This window comes from Larus michahellis, chromosome 2 (assembly GCF_964199755.1).
Source record: "Larus michahellis chromosome 2, bLarMic1.1, whole genome shotgun sequence".
In the NCBI taxonomy this organism is placed as follows: Eukaryota; Metazoa; Chordata; class Aves; order Charadriiformes; family Laridae; genus Larus; species Larus michahellis.
In genome coordinates this window covers 162,130,467-162,149,789 of record NC_133897.1, presented here as the reverse complement: position 1 = coordinate 162,149,789, position 19,323 = coordinate 162,130,467, and the positions used below count along the sequence as shown (strand labels likewise).

General features: G+C 37.3%; 1 protein-coding gene across 10 annotated transcripts in view; it reads right to left on the bottom strand.

Annotated features, from left to right (window-relative positions):
* Window positions 1-19,323, bottom strand: part of KHDRBS3 (KH RNA binding domain containing, signal transduction associated 3) — a 93,546-nt gene that overhangs the window by 60,033 nt on the left and 14,190 nt on the right. For all 10 annotated transcript variants that reach the window (XR_012585804.1, XR_012585805.1, XR_012585802.1 and 7 more), the window contains one exon: window positions 9,897-10,015. Coding sequence is in view for 5 of the 10 variants with exons in the window: in XM_074577896.1 (XP_074433997.1) it covers window positions 9,897-10,015 (119 nt within the window). In the remaining 5 variants the exon portion in view is untranslated. The remainder of the gene's footprint in view (window positions 1-9,896; window positions 10,016-19,323) is intronic.

Genomic DNA, 19,323 nt, shown 5'->3' with positions numbered 1-19,323 from the left:
CTAGTAGCACCTCTGATAAGATATTTAAGAAACGGTAGAAATTTCTGTGCAGAAGCTGAGAGAGGAGTTAGAATGTGAGAAAATTCTGCAGACTCCAAGGTCAGTGAAGAAAGTTGGGGGAAGAGAGATCCTCCAGGTATCAGAGTGGAGTTCCCCCTGCAGCCCATGGTGAAGATCATGGTGAGGCAGGCTGTCTACCTGCAACCCATGGAGGACCCCACACTGGAGCAGGTGGACATACCCTGAAGGAAGTGCAGCTCACTGAGAGCCCATTTCAGAGTAGGCTCCTGGCAAGAGCTGTGACACATGGAAAAGAACCCATGAGGAGCTGCCTTTCTGGCAGGACCTGTGACTCCATGGGGGACCTACACTGGAGCAGTCTGTTCCACAGGGTACAGTATTTCAGGAAGGGACATATGCTGAAACAGATCTTGAAGTGTAGCCTGTGGGAAGGACCCACGTTGGAGAAGTTCATGAAGGACTGCAACCCATGGGAGGAACCCCCAATGGAGCAGGGAAAGACCATGAGGAGGAAAGAGTATCAGAGATGAAGTGTTATGAGCTGACCACAATCCTTATTCCCCATACCCTTGTGCTATACAAGAATATTTACTGTTCCAAATGAAACTTTGTAAAACCAAGATACTCAAACTGTTGGAGTCTCAAGCAACACCATCATGTTAAGATACTTTTAGACACAAGAAAAATAGTGATGCTAACCCTGTTTGCTCTTTAAACTACTTATTTGTGGCCTCAAATTTATGAAATGGTTTGTAAGTTCTTTGACTGTTCCTTTCACTGTCACTAAAGGGCCAAGATGGGCTCCTTTGATCTCCCTATTCCTCTGGAGGAATTCGAAATTACTTGACAATGGGGTAGCAGCTCAAAACAATCCTTTGTTGCTACACAGAAAGTCATGACAAAAAAAGGCCCAGCTGCAGTCACCCTACAGCTCAGGAAGTCTACAGCTCCATTTCACCTACTTCAGCTTTAGACAAGAAGAAATGCAAGCATTAAAAGCTTACTAAATATGAAAATATAATTTTATTCCCCTTAGTACTTGCAAGTTCCAGTCCCAATGTGGACCGGAGTTAGAACCAAGACACAATTGAGCAAGTTGCTCATGGATGACTATAGTCAACAGAAGCTACTAGATTTAAGGCCCTGCATGAACTTGTCTTTCCTGAAATTATCAGGCCAAATCAAGAATTCCTCAGGCAATTTCCTTAAGTTTATTTTATTAGGTATATTCCTTTTTTCCTTATAGGTCCTAAGATACAGTCAAGGAAAACATTCATCAGAAATAGGATGCCCAGCAAAATAGTAGAAACTCCCTTGCTGAGAATATTCAGGACATTCAACAGTATATTCAGAATATTCAGACATTCAGAATATTCAACAGTAGGCTGGACCACATGTTCTCTAGAGGTCACTTCCAACTTGGACTTCTGATTTTATTATTACTGAATCTATAACTGCAAAGAAAGCAAACAAACGGAAACAATTCATAACAAGTCTGGACTTCCACAAGGCAATAATTCCTTGTCAACAGTTTCCTTTAATAAAGGATCATTACTTATAAACCAGGAGTTCATAGTTAACCTCAAATGAAAGCTTTCATGTAGTAGAATACCACATCAATTTTTCAAGCATTACTTAAGATTACTTAGGTTTACTTTAAAATAGCCTTGTAAGTTATTAGGAACAAAAATAAACACTGCATACATTTAAAAAAGATTTTTCATTTACAGTGAAGTATGCTGAAATTGCTTCAGGATGTTGAATACTTACAGTCTGATATAGTCTAAATTTCTAGCAGTAATCTTAGTTAAAATATTCAGATTAAATGTTACTCAAAGTTTTTGACTGCAATGTAGGAGTAGGCAAGCAAGTATTTAGTATGCAATGCATAGCTCTGAATATCACTTCCCAACTGGAACAAACAACTACCTGACAATGAAAATACAAACTACAAATCATGACAAATGGCAGTGCATATCTGCAACAAAAGTGAAATCCACTTTGTATGTAATCGAAGTAACTAGGCAGCTTTGGAGCTCAGAGAAGACTTGGGTGTTCCAAAGCACAATTGTTTTCTCCAGATGTATTGTTCATTTTAATTAAAGCAAAATAGTTTATTTAAATCTTGACCTACAAAGCTTTAATGCCACTAAAAGCTGCCATCTTCTCAAAACCAAAAAATCTCCAGCATTGAAGCTAGACATTATGGTAGCTATACAAGTAGCCGCACAGATGACGTGTTCTAGATACCACACTAAATGAACATGAACTATTCTTTCCTGTGCACTGGGGCTCCAAATATTAGATCTGACAAGTCTGAAGCATGAGAAACCTGTGCTGCAAGTCTGAATTTCTGCTGATTTGAAAGCTCATACCTCTAGATATTGCTTAAAGACAAAAACAGTGAAGGTTACTAAAAAATGGCTTACAACGCACTCCCAAAGCCTTTTTGCTCCAACATAAAGCTAAAAAGCTTTGGAATATTCAGTTGATTATTCCAGAAATAAAACCCATTTATGATATTGAATGAATCCTTTCAGTAGAAAAAAAAAGATTTACTTTGAACAGGCACTGATTTTGTTCGAACTATTTGGTTTTTTCCCTTTTACATCAAATTGGAAACATCTGATCAGCAAAAGGGTTGTTTGTTTTTTGTTTTGTTTTGTTTTTTTACATATTTCATAGAGATAGAGAAACACTCAGAGTTAAACCACTAAGTTACTATCATTATTTATACACTTCATCACCAGTATTCAAGGAATATGAGGACACAAAGTTACAAAGCTGACACACAGCAACACAAGTTTTCACTGCAAAATTAACAAATCCAGCCTATCTGCTGGTGAACCAGAAGCAGATAAACCTGGCCGATCCAAGCTAGCTCTTACACAAGATAGCTCATGTACAAGTTTCATAGGTACTTCCCACACCTCACATTCCTAAAGTCTATTTGCCCAAGAACAAAAACCAAATTCAGGTCTAGTATTGAACTCAAGCTTACAAACTCTGAGTTAGAGGCACTGAAAAGTAATAAAAAAAGATATCTGAGCACCTCTGTACAAGTCAGATCAGTCATAATCACTAGCTCTGGCTCAGAGTCAGACATGCCAGACTCTCCTCTTCCCTCACGCTTCTCCCTAGTACAGCTCGATCATATCCAAACTGCCAACTGCCATAAACACACAAAATCGTCCTCAAGTTCACCAACTTCAGTTTAACCTTGTATTAAAGTAGTCACACTGCTTTCCAGAGCAAGGTGGGCTGGAAGCTATTGCCATGGTCACAGTTCTACACAACAGCTGAACTCTGAAGAGCCAGCCATGAATGTTATTCTACACTGGATGGATCATCTGTGTTAAATCAAGGATTGTCTATACCCTGAAATGCTTCAGATGTCTTAGATAAGGATCAGGTTCTTACAGATAATAGTATATAAAACAATAAAGACCCCAACTCAAAGTTGCTCCTAGACCAGCAACTTGTTACCCCCCAGCTACGGTTCAAGCCAAATAACACTCTGGTTGTGATAAATTATGACATCTGTAGTCTTACATCATGACAAAGCATCACCAGACACACATTAGTCTGAGCAAAAGGATACAGGATTTAAGAGGTGTTCTTACTTCCTAAAACCTCTGATCACTGCAAACACATCCTCCCATATCTACAGCTCAGGTTTACTTTATGGTTAAAGATACACCACGAAATGCAACAGCCCCTTCAAGTTCCTCAGATATAGGATTCTAACCCTTGGCCACAGCGTCTACAGGCCCACAGATACTGCTTAACCATACTAAAAACATATTGTTTCCCTTCCAGAGATTATCTTAAACTGCTGCATAACTATAAAATCTCCAGTTTCAAATACATTTTTAATATAAAAATATATAAAAAATGAATCAATAATCAGCTTTTTGTTTGAAAATGGTTTCTCCTTTAGATATTCATAAGTCCTCATTTTAAGAAGCATTTTTGCAGATATAGTACAATGGAGATTATGGGTATCACTGCTTAACACCCATTTCTCCAGAACCTCCAAATCAAAATGACTTCAATAGTTATCTAGAGATTTATTTCCTTACTACATCACTGCATGAAACTATTCCCTGAAAACAGTTCTGGAGAAAACACAGCAACAAAAATGACACAAATGAGTATACATTCTTTTGTAAGCATTTAATCTACTACATGAATTTCAGCAAAAAAGGAATTAACACCAATGCTACAGTGTTTTAAATGTATATGTTACAGAAAGGGGGATATAATAGGAAAAGTAATCCTTGTTTATCCCCACCAAGACAAGTCTGCTGAGAATGGTTCATCCAGCTTAAAATACTTAGTGAAAGTATAAACACTTGACCAAATGCTTTCCTGTAAAGCCCTAAGCAAGCCATTGTCATTAAAGCCATAGAAAGCTTTCTTGGCATATCAGTTTCCTGCAATGGTTCCTCTGTGATAGGATCACTAGAGGAAAATAAAATTACTTAAATTAAGATTCAGAGCACTTTCCCTTACAATGACCTGAAACCAGGAAGACAGCAAGGTTTTTCTTACCCATTTGAAGAAAATAAGGTTCCTACAGAAAGGTAAATACTTCAAGCTTCTACATTGTACCACATCAAACTACTCTCTCCTTCACACAACACTGTAATAGGTCTTTAAACGTTTATTCACAACAGGAAGCTTGGTCAATTACTATAAAGTCACTCAAAAGTTATCCCTGGCATTACATTTTATGTTTGTTCCTCCATGTCACTTATGGTTACACAACAACATTTTCTCATTCCTCCTTTTAGTCTTTAGAGCTAAGCTATTCTGAAAAATTGTTTTCTAGTCATGTGTTTAAAATATTAATCTCTCCATGACTTTACATAACTACAGATACATTGTATATGACAATGACATTTTAAAATTGGTATTTTCACTTTAAGTGTTGAGCTAAAAGACTTACATGGATACAGTTCCTTAAGTCAGTAACTTTTGAGAATATATATTTAAAGTATCACCTCAGGGAACACAACACAGACCATTTCTTACCAACTTCTGAGATTTACCCAGTATTTAAGTGTAGCTCTATGAGTAATTTTTTTTAAATGGTAGCCTGTCACAAAATGGAAATAATTGTTCCCATAGTTTTGATCCATCTCATGGAAAACCATCATCATTTTATTTGCCATCCATGGAAGCTATTTTTCCTCCAAATTCAGAACACTTGAATTCACAGACTGTCACAGCAAAATCAGATTTCTGAAACTAAGCTACTTCACAATGCATATTGATTAAATGCATGGGAGGGGGATAACACCCTCCTGCCTCACTTGAGCATATCTAAGCTATGAAACAGCTTTCACACATGCTGGGATTTCACAGCAGTATGGGTGAAAGGACTCTCTGGATCTATCCCAAGACAACCACATCATGACCTTCCATGGCCAGCTCACTTTTTCTACCTTTATCTTTAAGTCTGTGCAAGTCTGAATACTATTTTCAAGCATGAAATGCAATGAAGTACATGTTTATGGGTCACATTTTCACACTTCACCTAAAGTCAGTTGAGGTATTCAGTTGATCAAATAGCAAGATGTATTAAATCACCCTGAACTCCATCACCTAAGCTGACAAGATCTCATGCTGCTAACTGCAGTTTAGACATACAGCATCCATGTGACTCCTACATAACTTGATTTAGAACTGAATCCTACCTCAAGAAATTGGCTCTTTTCCCAAAAGGTTACATAAAAGCCCTAACCTCTTTAATCCTTGCTTCTAGCACATCCCAGTTACAGTAAGATCGTAGACGCATTACCAAAGCTTATTCAAGCCTCACCTAAATACTTCAGATTAATTTCTCTATCACAGCAATTCAGACTTCTCCAAGAAATGCGTAGAGCAGGACCAATCTAAAAAAATTCATAAACAGACTGTATACGATCAGATTTTGAAGAGACTTGACTGAACCTACAATCTACAGAAGAGGTTCCACAAGGTTTCGTCTTACCAAGTAAGAATATTGTCACCATATCAAGACTTAAGGTATTTTTAATGTATACAAGAGTCTGGAAAGAACACAAATGAAGAAATTAATTCAAATGCACAACCAGCCTCAAGCAGAAACTGAATATAACTCCTAGGACTATCCTGACAAATTATTTCATAAAGCAGACAAAATTCAGGCTGTCTTGGTTATTCTATCACCTTCTATCATGAAGGTATCTTTCATGTCTTCCAACAAAAAAACCATTTAGGCCAACCAGCTCCAGTATGAGATATCAGGCCTGTTAGCATTGCCAAAGTCTGAGCAAGACAAAAAGGTCCCAGCTAAAGGATATAAATATCTAGCACCGCAGAAGCTACCAAGAGCTGTTAGGTAGAAGGCAAGTTAAGCACAGAGACAACTGTTAGCACACCAAGCAGAAGACCAGAAACTCTTAAGGTTTTTTCAAGGAAAGCAAAGATGCTCAAAAAAGTGAGATAGCTACATTTTTGAACCTGAGGTCTACCAGATTCTTTTCCAATAGAAACCCAGCTGCTTTGAACTTCAGTGGAATAGCTTTCTGCTGCAGTTAACCTGTCACCTTCCAGGGCTGTCAGAGGTAATGAGGCTGAATTTGCCCAGGACCCAGCTCTGAGCCCGTGACAATATATCTGACAGGACAGGTAATGTGAGCAGGCATTACAATGCCAGGCTGATCAGATCAGAGCTAGGGCTGCCTGACCTGTGTTGAAGCTGTTATGATTTATTCAAGGAGTCAGAGAGAAGTTTTGAAGAGGGAAAGGGCAATGAAATACTTAAAGGAAACTTAGTTAACCCTGTGTCAGGTCTAGGAAGCTGTCTGAATGGGGGTAGTGCACTGGTGGACTGCTTTGGTCCAGAGACATCATTTGTCACAAATTATGACTGAAAATCTCATTAATCCTATCTGTATAAGCCGCGGTCATCTTTGCTTGCTGGAGTCATTACTGGCAAATATAAACAAAGGAAAAGTTTCTGCTAGCAAAATCACTTGCATTGTAATTAAGTTTCATTTTCAGATAAATCTGTTAAGGATTTAATAACTTTAATAACTTGCTTTTTTGATCCTGTTTAAGAGCAGGAACACTTATTTGGGAAAGCACTATTCTATTCATAAAGGCAAATATTTTTTCTTCACCACTTCCTGGCTACCTGAGTTTACCAGATTCAACCCAAACTGCTACCCTGATGTTAGTTTGGCAGATTTATCAATTGTAGTGACTTGATCAGCTTCAAATAGCACATTCTCAGTTTACTAACTGAGAAATTAGGTGTGAGAACTTTCACACCTCCTGAAATACTGAAGGTTTGTTTTTCAGGATCTTGCACAATAGCTAACAGCATTAGTGTGGACTGCAGGCATAAAGAAACAGACACCAGCTTGCCAGGAAAACTACTCTAAATTCAATATTCACATGCAGAAGAGCACAGATTTCATCCATATTTAAGTCTTAAGCTTCATTCTTTTGAAGCATGTGTCACCAATCCTGATCAGGAGGAAGGAGAAAATTGCTCATAAATCAGAACCAAATCTTGTAACCATTTTTCTGAGGAAGTATCACTTGGCAGCTTTGGCAAATGACACATTTGCACTAGTACTAACATCTCTTGTAGGCAAAATGGTCTAGAAAACTGCATACAGGCACAGAAAAGAATGGCACAGAGGCATAAAGCATTTACATGAAACATCATTTCAGGTTTATAAGCACCACATAATGCTTTCTGCTTAAGTTCTGCAGAATCTGAATATACAATCCATGCACTCTAAATACAGCTCAGTGAAACCACGATGGCTGGAATGATTTCTTATCTACACCAAAAGACTTGACAAAGCACCCCTCATTTCTGAGTCCTCCTCTGAACACACCTAACAGGAAGAGGACTAGTTTTCAGAGCAAATATTAGGATGCAAAGAGACTTTGTTCCCCTGTGTACAGGCATTCAAAACTCATGTCACTCACTGCAGACTACAGCGTGCCAGAATAAGGCTCTATCTGCCACGTTGAAGCTATGTCACTTCATACAATTATTTCTGATATCTAATAAATCTAAATACAAACCAGAAGCCTGGTCCTAGTAAACAAGTGATACTAAACTGCAGTGACTGACTGTGGTTCAGGGTGGATGTTTTTCAGAGAAGTTCAAGAGTACCTGTCATAAGTCTGAATTCATGCTTACCTCCCAGACTACACATGAGAAATTTTAAATCCTTTTGACTATATGGAATCTTTAACGAGTAAGCTTAAAAAATAAATATCCTTCTGTATGTAATAAAACAGAAATTTCCAAGAAAAACTGACACAAACACACCCCCTGTATTGAGGTAAAAATATGGTTAAATAGAAAATACTTTGGATTTTATTTTCTCTGGCAAAAGGGAGATTTATGTACACAGAGATACCCATATTCTGCTTTGTGTGGAAAAAGTCCAAGTGGAGCCATGGGAACTCCCGTGGCATGTCTATTCTGCACAGCAGTTGTACTCTGCCCCCTGGATCCTGCTGGCCTGAACATAGACATACAGCATTACAAAGATCTACCTGGATATAAATTCAGGTTCCTTTCCATAGCACATACCAGGCTTTCCTCCAGCTCAGACAGTTGAAGTCTCCATGGACCATCACCACTGATTACTCAGAGCACACCTGCCCATTCAAAAGATGGCAAGGGCTTTCCTATTAGCTATCCTAAATAAGAATTCCAGTATTTAGTCCTTTAAAGAAAGTTGACACTACATAAAGAAGCAACAGAGCCTTTCAAAAGGCACTGTTTCCCTTTTTAATACCAATTTTGCCTTTTCTTCCCCTTGAGCCCACATATCTACATCAACATCTGTAAGACAAACATCCTGATTACAAACGCTATGTAAGCTTCCCCTTTCCCTTACCTTCCCATCTTTATATCTATCATTGTACATAGCTCTTTCCAGTCATAAAGATGTATTTTAAGCCACGAGTTCCAAAGAGGTGCCCATATATAAATGGTATGCAATCTTGAATTCAAAATAGTATTTCATGAAACTTCGAACAGCAGTAAAGCAATCCCTGCAAGTTACTCAGCATAGTCTGTGAGGAAGAAACTGATAGTGTGAAAGTCCTCCTAAAGAAATGGAGGAAGGAATGAAGGAATTCCTTTCCTCCATGAGCAGAAACAGAAGCAGTCTTGAAATTTCTAGCAGGAAGAAAGTCATTCCAAACAAGTGAGAGAATGCTAATCTGATTTTTCATAACATAAACCTTAAAACCTAACCAAAAGAATAAAGTTCCACAGCCTACTGGATGTTGGATAAATGCTTCCAGGTAGCAATATTTTAGCACAGGGTAATACTTGGCAGTAGTGTTAAACATTCGTGGTGGTCAAAGATATTAACAAAACAGCCACCGCCCCTCCAGAATAGACTGTATAATTTAGTAGTGCAGATTTAACTAATTCTAGACTAACTAACAATGGCTGAAACTTAAGAGGATAAGCAGAAAGTTTACACAGCGAGTTCCTTTAACAGTGCATTTTAAGCTGTATTTCTACCTACAATAAGGAAGTTTCAAAGCCTGGCAGAGTCAACTTAAAAATATTACATTCCCTTTGCTATTCTGAAAAGGAGGATCCTGATATCCTGAAAACATGATTCATTTATCATTTGTTCCCAACATACTATTTTTTTGTGCGACCAGCACCACATTCCTGCACATTTATTCCCAAAAGAGCCATTCCTACCTTAGAACTTCTATAGAACAGACTGCAGAGCAGCAATAGTAGAGCTTGTCAATACTGTTTTCAATGTAACAGTTAAAAAAACTAGTTAAGATTAGTGCAGTATCTTTTATAAGCACTTGGATTTATCATATATGAAAACTGGTCTTACCTTAGGGAATTGTTTTACTGGAATCAAAACTTTTTGTCCCAACTTCATATTTTTATTGATGACTACATCAATATACTTTTCTTCTTCCTTTCCTTCACCTTTTTGGAATTTTTCAATTTCTGTTAAAGGAAAAGAGTTAGTTATTTTCTCAGTTTAATACAACAATCTAAAAGCTAAGAATCTTCAAAAGCAGTATAAATTAAAAACTTTAAAATTAATACTGTATGGCATAATACATATGGCATAATGTGTAATTAATACCTATAATTAGTTACATAGGTCAGTGGGGTTAACCACGTTTTGCTTTTTCAATACTCATGTTCATATCAGCACCTTGAATTAGCATTGCATTTTAAATGCTAACTCTTAGTTTAATACTTAGGATACATTTGTTCTACATGGCTCAAGCAGGAAATACTATTCTTAAGTACCTTTATTCATTTCTAAATTCAAAAACTTACAGCATAATTTAATACTGGACTATTTTATTCCTTTATACTATAAACAAAGTACAGTTTCAATGGTGGTTGTCTACAGCGCACTTATGAGCAAGTGTCAAATCAATCTTTCAATATTGCAGGAATGCAACTCAGGCACATGGCTCATATCCAAAAATCTGAGACTAGCGTTATACCAATGACAACAGAATTAGAAGAGAGATTTAGAAGTTCAAACCCAAACTGCATGACTCTGCTCATTCCAGAGGTACACACAAAACTGACTCTTGATTTAATTCTCTCCAAATATTGACTCTCCAGTGTGATAATGAAAAATTGTAGATTTCAGTGGTGGAGAAACATGAGGAGCATACAAGGAGACTAAAAATGAAGCACTGCCTGAAGTCTTTGCTCTATTGCAGTCCAGCAACATTGCAAGTTGCAGTGTTAAACATGTTAGCACAGGACATACCAAAATACAAGCAACTTCAGAAGTGCAACCAAAGTTCTTCTATGGACATCTAGCATTTGCCCTCACAAATCTTTACATATTGTTACTTTTTCACAACAAGAAACACCCTTCTACTCAACCAGTGGAAGTTAGACATTTATCAAGACCTTGACATTTCCTTAGTGGGAATGTGGTGTTATGCCAACAGGAGACAGTTAACAAAAACCTTTAAGTGCAGAGAAATTGATCAAAAAATACAAGGAGAAAGCATCTTTTAGGTACAATTTAAAAGACAATTTAGTTTGAAATGACTTCCAGTAGAAAAACAGGAGTAGCAAACCAACACATTTCTTACTACTGAAAAAATCCATGCATCATTAGCAGCTTTGTGTAATTAATACCAGTCCATTCCCACTTACCACAAAAATTAAGATGCTAACCTCTTTCCCAATAACTGGAACTCCAGTCTTTTATGTAAGTTTTCACCTCACTAGTACAGAACAGGAAATAAATTGCACTTATGCAAGTTAGTGTTCAGTGACTGAGGAACTAAGAAAGCCAAACTAACCTCAGACTACCTGAAGGCTTCTTGAAAGAAAATCCTTCCCCAGCTATACTGTCAAATCTTCTTGGCAAGTCCCTGGGAGGTTTTTGATTCTTATGGATTCTAGTAGTGTAAATATTATGCTGTAAAGCAACCTTCCTCTGAAGTGTCCCCTATGTCACTGCATGCTCAGAAAAAAACTGCAAACCCCTCAGCCTACAACTACAAAGGAACATATTTGAACAGCTGAATACAGGTAAAAATGGAATTTACACGTTCTTTGTAGATGCCACTTTATGGACAAGAGAATTATGGGCAATTGAACAGATGTAAAGTTACTTTGAAGTTCATTTCCAGGTAAAACTAAGACTGAAATTTTATAGGGCATGATGGCCCCACTCAAAGCAGGTGACTGGTATTTTTCAGAAGTCAAACTTTCTTAATATCACATTCAGACATAAGGGTGTAGTATTATCACAGTACTCAAATACAAATAAACTTACTTTTAACATCCCTGCCTCCTGACAAAAAAAAGAGCAGTTATGATAAAGGTCTTTGATTTCTCTTGGAAAACAAGACTGGATACCTAGAGGTTTGTATATTTTACAAGTGGAAAACAAACACAACACTGATTTTTAATGCTGCTGTTTGTATACACTATTAACAGTATAAATACTCAAAGCTCAAAACTGATCTGAAGCACGCTGTTTAGCAACATTTTTCTCTAAGAAATATCAAATATTAAAATTGTAATAAAAATACAACCATTTTGTTATGACTGAAGCAAATACGGTTACAAAATTTAATATTACTTCACTTAGTCTTGCCTTAAACATTAGGACTAGAATTTGTTCAGAAAAAACTCAAAAGAATGGTTCAACTCCACTCAGGATTAAAAATTAAATTAATGCACTGTGCTGTACTATTTTGGAACAGCTCAGTGGCACTGAAGACTCCTGGTAGACTGACACAAAATCTTCAGAAGTTTTCAATTATTATAATTACTGTTACAGTGAAGGACTTTTTCCTGAAGTAATCTAAACTTACAAAATAAAAGTACTTTTAACATCAAAGCCCACCACGTTTTTATGAACTGGTAAAGCCAAACATTTCGTTTCTCCTATTAAGTCATATACTATTGTATACAACTGCATACACTGCAATGCCCCTGCTTACCTGAAAATTTAATTTCATAAAAATTGTACTTCCAGAAGTAGTAAGGATTTTAAATTACAACAAGTTTATGGATGAACAGTGGTTTAAAGATCTTAGAAATTGCCAAGAAACATTAAACCTCAAAGTGAGTTTTGTTTCAGGAACATTCAGATGTCTCAAATGGACTTGTCAAGATTAAAATGCATTTGAGGAGTTAAGAACAGAGTTCTAACCATGTCTCAGTAACATTCCTCAGATGAGCCAGCTGCATAAATTCCTCAAAATCAATACAGTATTACTTGTATTTCCTAAATATTTTAGCTTAAATAAGTTATTTGAAATCAGTATTTGAAGGACTTGACAGCGACAAATTGATTGGTGCTAGAAACACTCCTAATTCTATAGTATTTTGATTTAGTTAATACGAAAAAATTAGAGTCATAGAAAGAACATTCCCTTCTTGTTGTAGTAATCACAACTTGAAGTAAATCCATTCATTACTCTCAAGATCAGTTTTCCTACCCCAAGCAGCTACAGGCTTTTTATTGACCATTTTAAGAACTATTTCTTTATTTTTTAACTTTCACCATTTCATCAACTTTTCAGTTGCTTGAAGAAGCTACTGAAACCCATAAGAGGCTTCCAATCAGCTCCCAGCAATACAGATCAGTTTTCCCCATTTGTTTTAAAGTCAAATGAATTAGCTTTCTCCTAATAAACAGCCATAGCCCATTGCCACAGCACTACAAAATAAAAGAATTTTTTCCTATTATAGTCTGAAGTTAATCAAACTGACTTAAACTTTATGCATATTCACTTGCTATCACAAGACTTTCAATTTGAGTGAACATAGTCAAGGCCACTGAATTACTGAAAAAATATCTTACATTGAGACCACATTTTATCTCAAATTTTTCTGGGTTTTTCTTGTCATTTCTTTGCACTGAGATCTAAGATGAATATGAAATGAAGTTAAGCATTAGAATTTTATCCATATCTGCACAGCTCATTCAATATCTATCATTCACATACATCAAGCTTTAGATAATTAGGGAAAAATCATGCCAGATCACACAGGAAATCCAATCAGATTTTCAAGGTCAAATGGATAGGAAGATTTGACTTCTCTTAATCCTTAGATTACATTCTGTACTGCTTAGCTACATGAAGCAATGACATTTCCTAGCTCACAAATAGTAAATAAACATGTGATTAAAGCTTCCCATAATGCTAGAGATTAAAATCCCATGTTCTCAGACCAAAGATGCAGCTAATGCAACAGCCCAGGAATTTAACTGGATGAAGTAATAACTGCATAGATTTTTTTTTTCCTTTACATTTAATCATAGCAGAGAGATCTAAGCAATGATTACTCCTCAGTTAATTCACCAAATAACGTTGCTAGATACATCAGATAATGACAAAGTAGAATTGTTTCATGTTAATCTTTAGGTAGAATTAATCTTCTTGCAGCAGAACTACAAACCAGCATTCCAGCTCCCTCTAAGCCAATATATACACTTGCTTTTATTGTGGAACAAAGTGATGCTCTGTGTTTGTCTGTAGTAAACCACTATAATCTATGTAAGATCAAATGTCAAATTCAAAGTAAAGATAAAGTTTACTGCATTTGTCCTTAATACAATGTTTACAAAACTCAAGATCAGGAGAAACAAGAGCAAGGTAAATTTGTCTGCAAGTCCTTAAGAAATATTCTAATTATTTTTCTCAGATCCAGGAGTCTTATCAGACACCCTATTAAATCCAAATAATTTCATACTAATTCTTTTTCTACTTTAGACGGAAGAATGTGAAGAATCCACAGCTCAAGTTCTAGGACATGCAAATGATCATGGCTTCAGAAAACAAGGTGTTGACAGAACATCATTGCAATTTCACTAGAAATAATTTTCACATTACATTTGAAAACGCAAATACTGTAAGAACATTATCCTTTTTATAAATACTCCTAAATAATGCCTGACAAATACACTGAAGTAGGTCTGGAAATTGCTAACACTATACAACAGCAGTAATATATTTTGCTTTATTTGGACAATTCCAATTGTATTAGCTTGTAGCTAAGAGAAAGAAACATCAAAATTTAGACCAAGTCAACCAAACAAGTTTGTTAGATAGCTATGGAAGCATGCCCCAATAACAATAGTATTTCTTAGCAAATTCTCAAGACTTCATAGTTAACTCAAAAAAAACACCATCTTCACTTCAGAAAGGCATATTTCATATCTCAGAAGGCACATTTTAAGCACACCTATTCTGAAAACAGTAACAGACAGAACATCTGCAATGAAGCCAAGTCATAGGAAGACTGCTATGCTGGATGTTGACTTATTGCTCACAGTCCTTCCATGACTTGTTCTGCTAAATCCAAAGTGCAGTATCAGAATGAACCCAACGATAGGTCCAATTTTTAATGACATTGATGACAGCTTGATCTCATTATTGTCATAAAATGGTCTCAGCTGTGTTTCAGATTATACCTCTCTTACACTGGACTCATTTCTTCCCCACCAATGGGGCAATTAAAAGTTATCGGAAACAGTACCTCTCCAACAAGGGGTTTTTGTCCTTTCAGCTGACAGTAGTACTGCACAACATGAACTTGGCCTATAATCAATACACTAAGACTTTAGAAAGCCTCTTGAAATTTATTAAACCCCACAGATTTCCTAAAGGCAGCCTCTAAGAGACCTACTACCCACTCTGTCCTCTTGGCCAGTATGAATCTGGATGACCCTCCCAATTTTCACACTAAACAGGAGATAAACTTAGCCTCCTGCTTTTGCATATCTTAAAACATGTCTAGCATAGCCTAGTTAAAGCATTTTTTCCTACATAGTCACACGATACACAGAATTCCTCAGTTTTAATTATATGTAGCATCCCAATCCACCAGAAAAAAACCAATATTAAGACAGCAGTGGCTAAACATTTTCTGAAGTAAACACTTCGACAAACATCCCTTTTTCCATCCATAAGATTTTTTCAAAGCAAATACTGATTGGCGTAGCTTCCTGAAAAAGGCAAATACAAGAACTAAAGTAATCAAGCAAATAAAATATAGCCTCAAAAATTTGAAAATAAGGGAGTTAAATATATCAGGAATGGCTACATCTAGATCTATCCTGAATGTGTCTATAAGACTCAAATCAAAAATGCAACAAAGCTTTCAATTTTTAATGCAGCTGCCCTATTACTGCACCCATCCCCATACCTCCATGAACTTCAGAAAAAACCTCTGTATCCTCCTCAGCCATCAAAAAAAGCCTTTTTAAATCACAAATTTAGCCTCCACAGTAGGTCCTAATTCTGAACTGGCATAAGTAATATGTTATGAGCACGAACTGTGCATAAGAAACACAGGAATTTGTTTCAACAAACGCACATTATTACAACAGTTGAATTCAGAATAACTGTCTTTTATAAGCCACCTTAATTTTGTGGAAGCAACTGACAATGAATCTAATTTGACTTTACAATAAAATAAGTGGTTCATGCTAGAATGATGTCTACAACATTCAGCATACTCAAATTAATAATAACCCTGTTGAAGGACTTAAACCAATCTTTATTTAAATTGCATTCACAGGCAATGTAAGTTCTATTTTACAGCCTAAGTACTACTGTCTGCACTGATCTGAAAATACATTTCAGTCACCAATATGACAAATATTTTGAATAGGCTTTTTTAAGCAATTCAAAACTAATTGAACACCTATTACCTCCACATCAAAAATGACTACACTAAAATCCATTCAGACTGATTAATATTAGGAATAAAGTAGAAAGTACCACAGTAGAAACTGTCAAAAGCAACATTTAAGACATGAACAGACATTCAGTCAGTCTTGCTAAGGAAAGAACAAGATGTAAACATCGGCTTCAGTCCCATATACCCACCCTACCCCACTGAAAATTATTATTTACCTCATTGTGAAGAGAACTTCTGAACTTATAACAAAGTGCTAAAATTTCACATATGATTTACCTACTGTTGACAATTTTCTTTAAACGTGAATGTTTGTACATTAGCACAGTCAGGAATCTGCTAACTGCAAAAACATCAACTCATTTGCTCCATAACTTAAAAATAAGAAAATTCCAAAGGCAACTTATACACACTGAATATCCAGTGTCCTTCAGTCAAGCACTTCAAACTTGGATGCTGCATCCTGGCAGGATGAAAGCACTCAACTTCCCTGGTCCTCCCTGCTTCAGGAACACCTAACCTTACTGCCTAAATACTGACAAGAGCATTGGCTTTTCTCCTGCTTTAAGCAGGAGACTGGACCTTCAGAGGTTTCTTTAAGCCTCAGGCATACAATGATTCTTCCAATATGGAGAAGGTGTCTAAAAAGGGACCCATGCTGTCTTGTATTTACCCACTGTGTCTAATGAGCAATAGCCTATAGATAATACTATTCTCTTTCTGCAAATACTTTTTCATGCTTCCATATGACAGCACAAAAAGTCCCCAAGCCACAAAGCTCTGGAAGCCCTCTAAACTATTTAGATGGTATGGTAGGAACAAAGTGGAAGAGTTCGTATTAAGTAGTTTCCTCAAAAAGCAGCATCTGAAAACACAACAACTGGCAGCAGAGACAAAAAGCTACTTTGGATGTGTATTTCAAATGTAAATCTAGGACTTCAGAAGGAGATCCATCATAAAGATTATCTACTACTTGGGGCATAGGGCTTAGACAAAGTGAAATTAATATTTTGTATCAAGAGCCCTTACGAAAAGCTGATCCATCTTTTTCATGTATATGTATGAACACAATCAGATAGCCCTTACACAAGATTTAACCTGTCATCTTGGTTAGTCATCAAGAAGGGTCTATATCCTTTCTTCCTTATTATGCACACAGCACTATTCAATAAACTTTCTGTGATTCCTTTGACAACTTTCAACAAGGAGGAAAAGCATAATTCAGATCTCATTTGAAAATGGATATGACCTGCAGCTCTTAACATGCATTTTAAACTATTGCCAAGCTTAAACACTAAGCATAGCATATCCAGTTATCAAACTCTAAGGCAGACTTGTGCACTATTAAAGACCATATTTAAAGCCTTTCAGGGCACCGGCAAAAGCAATGCAGTCTAAAAATCTGCCAAATTCAAACAAACCACATTTAATGCTGGAAGATACCTACACTACACCAAGACACATCTTTTTTAGGGTATCGTCCATCCCCATATTTTGTATAATTGATAGTTACACAAGTGTACCACTGTTTACCTAGTACTATGCAAGATTTATGTAGCTATTAGCAAGACAAAGCAGTATTAGCTTCCCCTACTTCTCTAAAAATCAGTTTTAGCAACTCTAGAGCTTTGCCAGCACCCTCCATCTCAACCAACAGAAGGCCAGGGTACGGCCTCACACTCTGGCAACCCTGAATTCAGTAAGGTGTCATATCCTATTGATAAATCCTAATAAAACACAATTCACACCTCTAAGTCACAATTTACTTGAAATAATCACTAAACCAGATATTTCAGGAAACATTCACAAGCACCCAGGGAACTGGCTGATGTCATTGACAGGCCACTCCGTTTTTGAAAGGTCATGGTCATCAAGGAATGGTCTTGATGACTAAGGCAAATCAAGTGTCAGTCCTATCTTCAAGAGCAAAGAGAAGGATCTGGGGAACAACATAATGGTAAGACCCACCTTAATCCCTTGGAAGGTGATGCATTAAACAGCCCTGAAAAAACCATTCCCAAGCATATGAAGGACAAGGTGACTGAGTAGTCTGCATGGGCTTATGACAAGGAAGTCACACCATACCAAACAGAGCCTTCAACAATATGATATCTCTGCATCAGCAACCTGACCTCCACAGATGAGACAAAAGCAGCTGATGGGTTGTCCATCTCATCTGTAGTAGGGCTTTTGATACTGTCTCCCATACCATCTTCATGTACACTGAGGAGGTACAGGCCAGACAGACAGACAGCAAGGTGGACTAAATACACTTGTCTGGCCCAGAGGGTTGTGATTAGTGGCATCTCAATGAGTCCAGCTGGGGGCCAGACACTAGTGGTATGCTCCAAGGGTCAGTACTATGTAACACCACCAACAACCTGGATGACAGGATAGAGTGCAGCTTCAGCAAGTTTACAGGGAGAAGCGGTTCAAACACCAGAGGGTTATGATGACACTCAGAAATACCTTGACAAGCTGTAGAAATGGGCAGACAGGAATCTCATTTAGTTCACAGGAAAGTGCAAAGTCGTGTATCTGTGGAGGTCTAACTCCATGCAGCAGAACAGACTGGCAAACAAACAGGGACACAGGAGTTCTAACAAGCCAAGGTAACTAGCCAGGAATGTATGCTTGAAGGCCACCATCACCCTGGGCTACACTAGAACAGCATTGCCAGTACTTTGAAGGTGGTGATCCTTCCTCTCTATTCAGCACTGGTGTAAGCTGCTGGAGCATGTCCAGAGGAGAGCTACCAGGCTGGTGAGGGGTCTGGAGACCAGGGCATATGAGGAGAGGCTGAGGGAGCTGGGCATGTTTAGCTTGGAGAAGAGGAGACTGAGGGGACACCTCATTGCCCTCTACAACTACCTGAAAGGAGGTTGGAGAGAGGTGGGTGTTGGCCTCTTCTCCCAGGTGAATAATGACAGGACCAGAGGAAATGGTCTGAAGTTGCAGCAGGGGAGGTTTAGATTAGACATTAGGAAGAATGACTTTACTGAAAGAGTGGTCAGGCACTGGAACAGCCTGCCCAGGGAGGTGGTAGAGTCACCATCCCTAGAGGTATTTAAGAAACATATAGATGTGGCACCTCAGGGCATGCTTTGAAG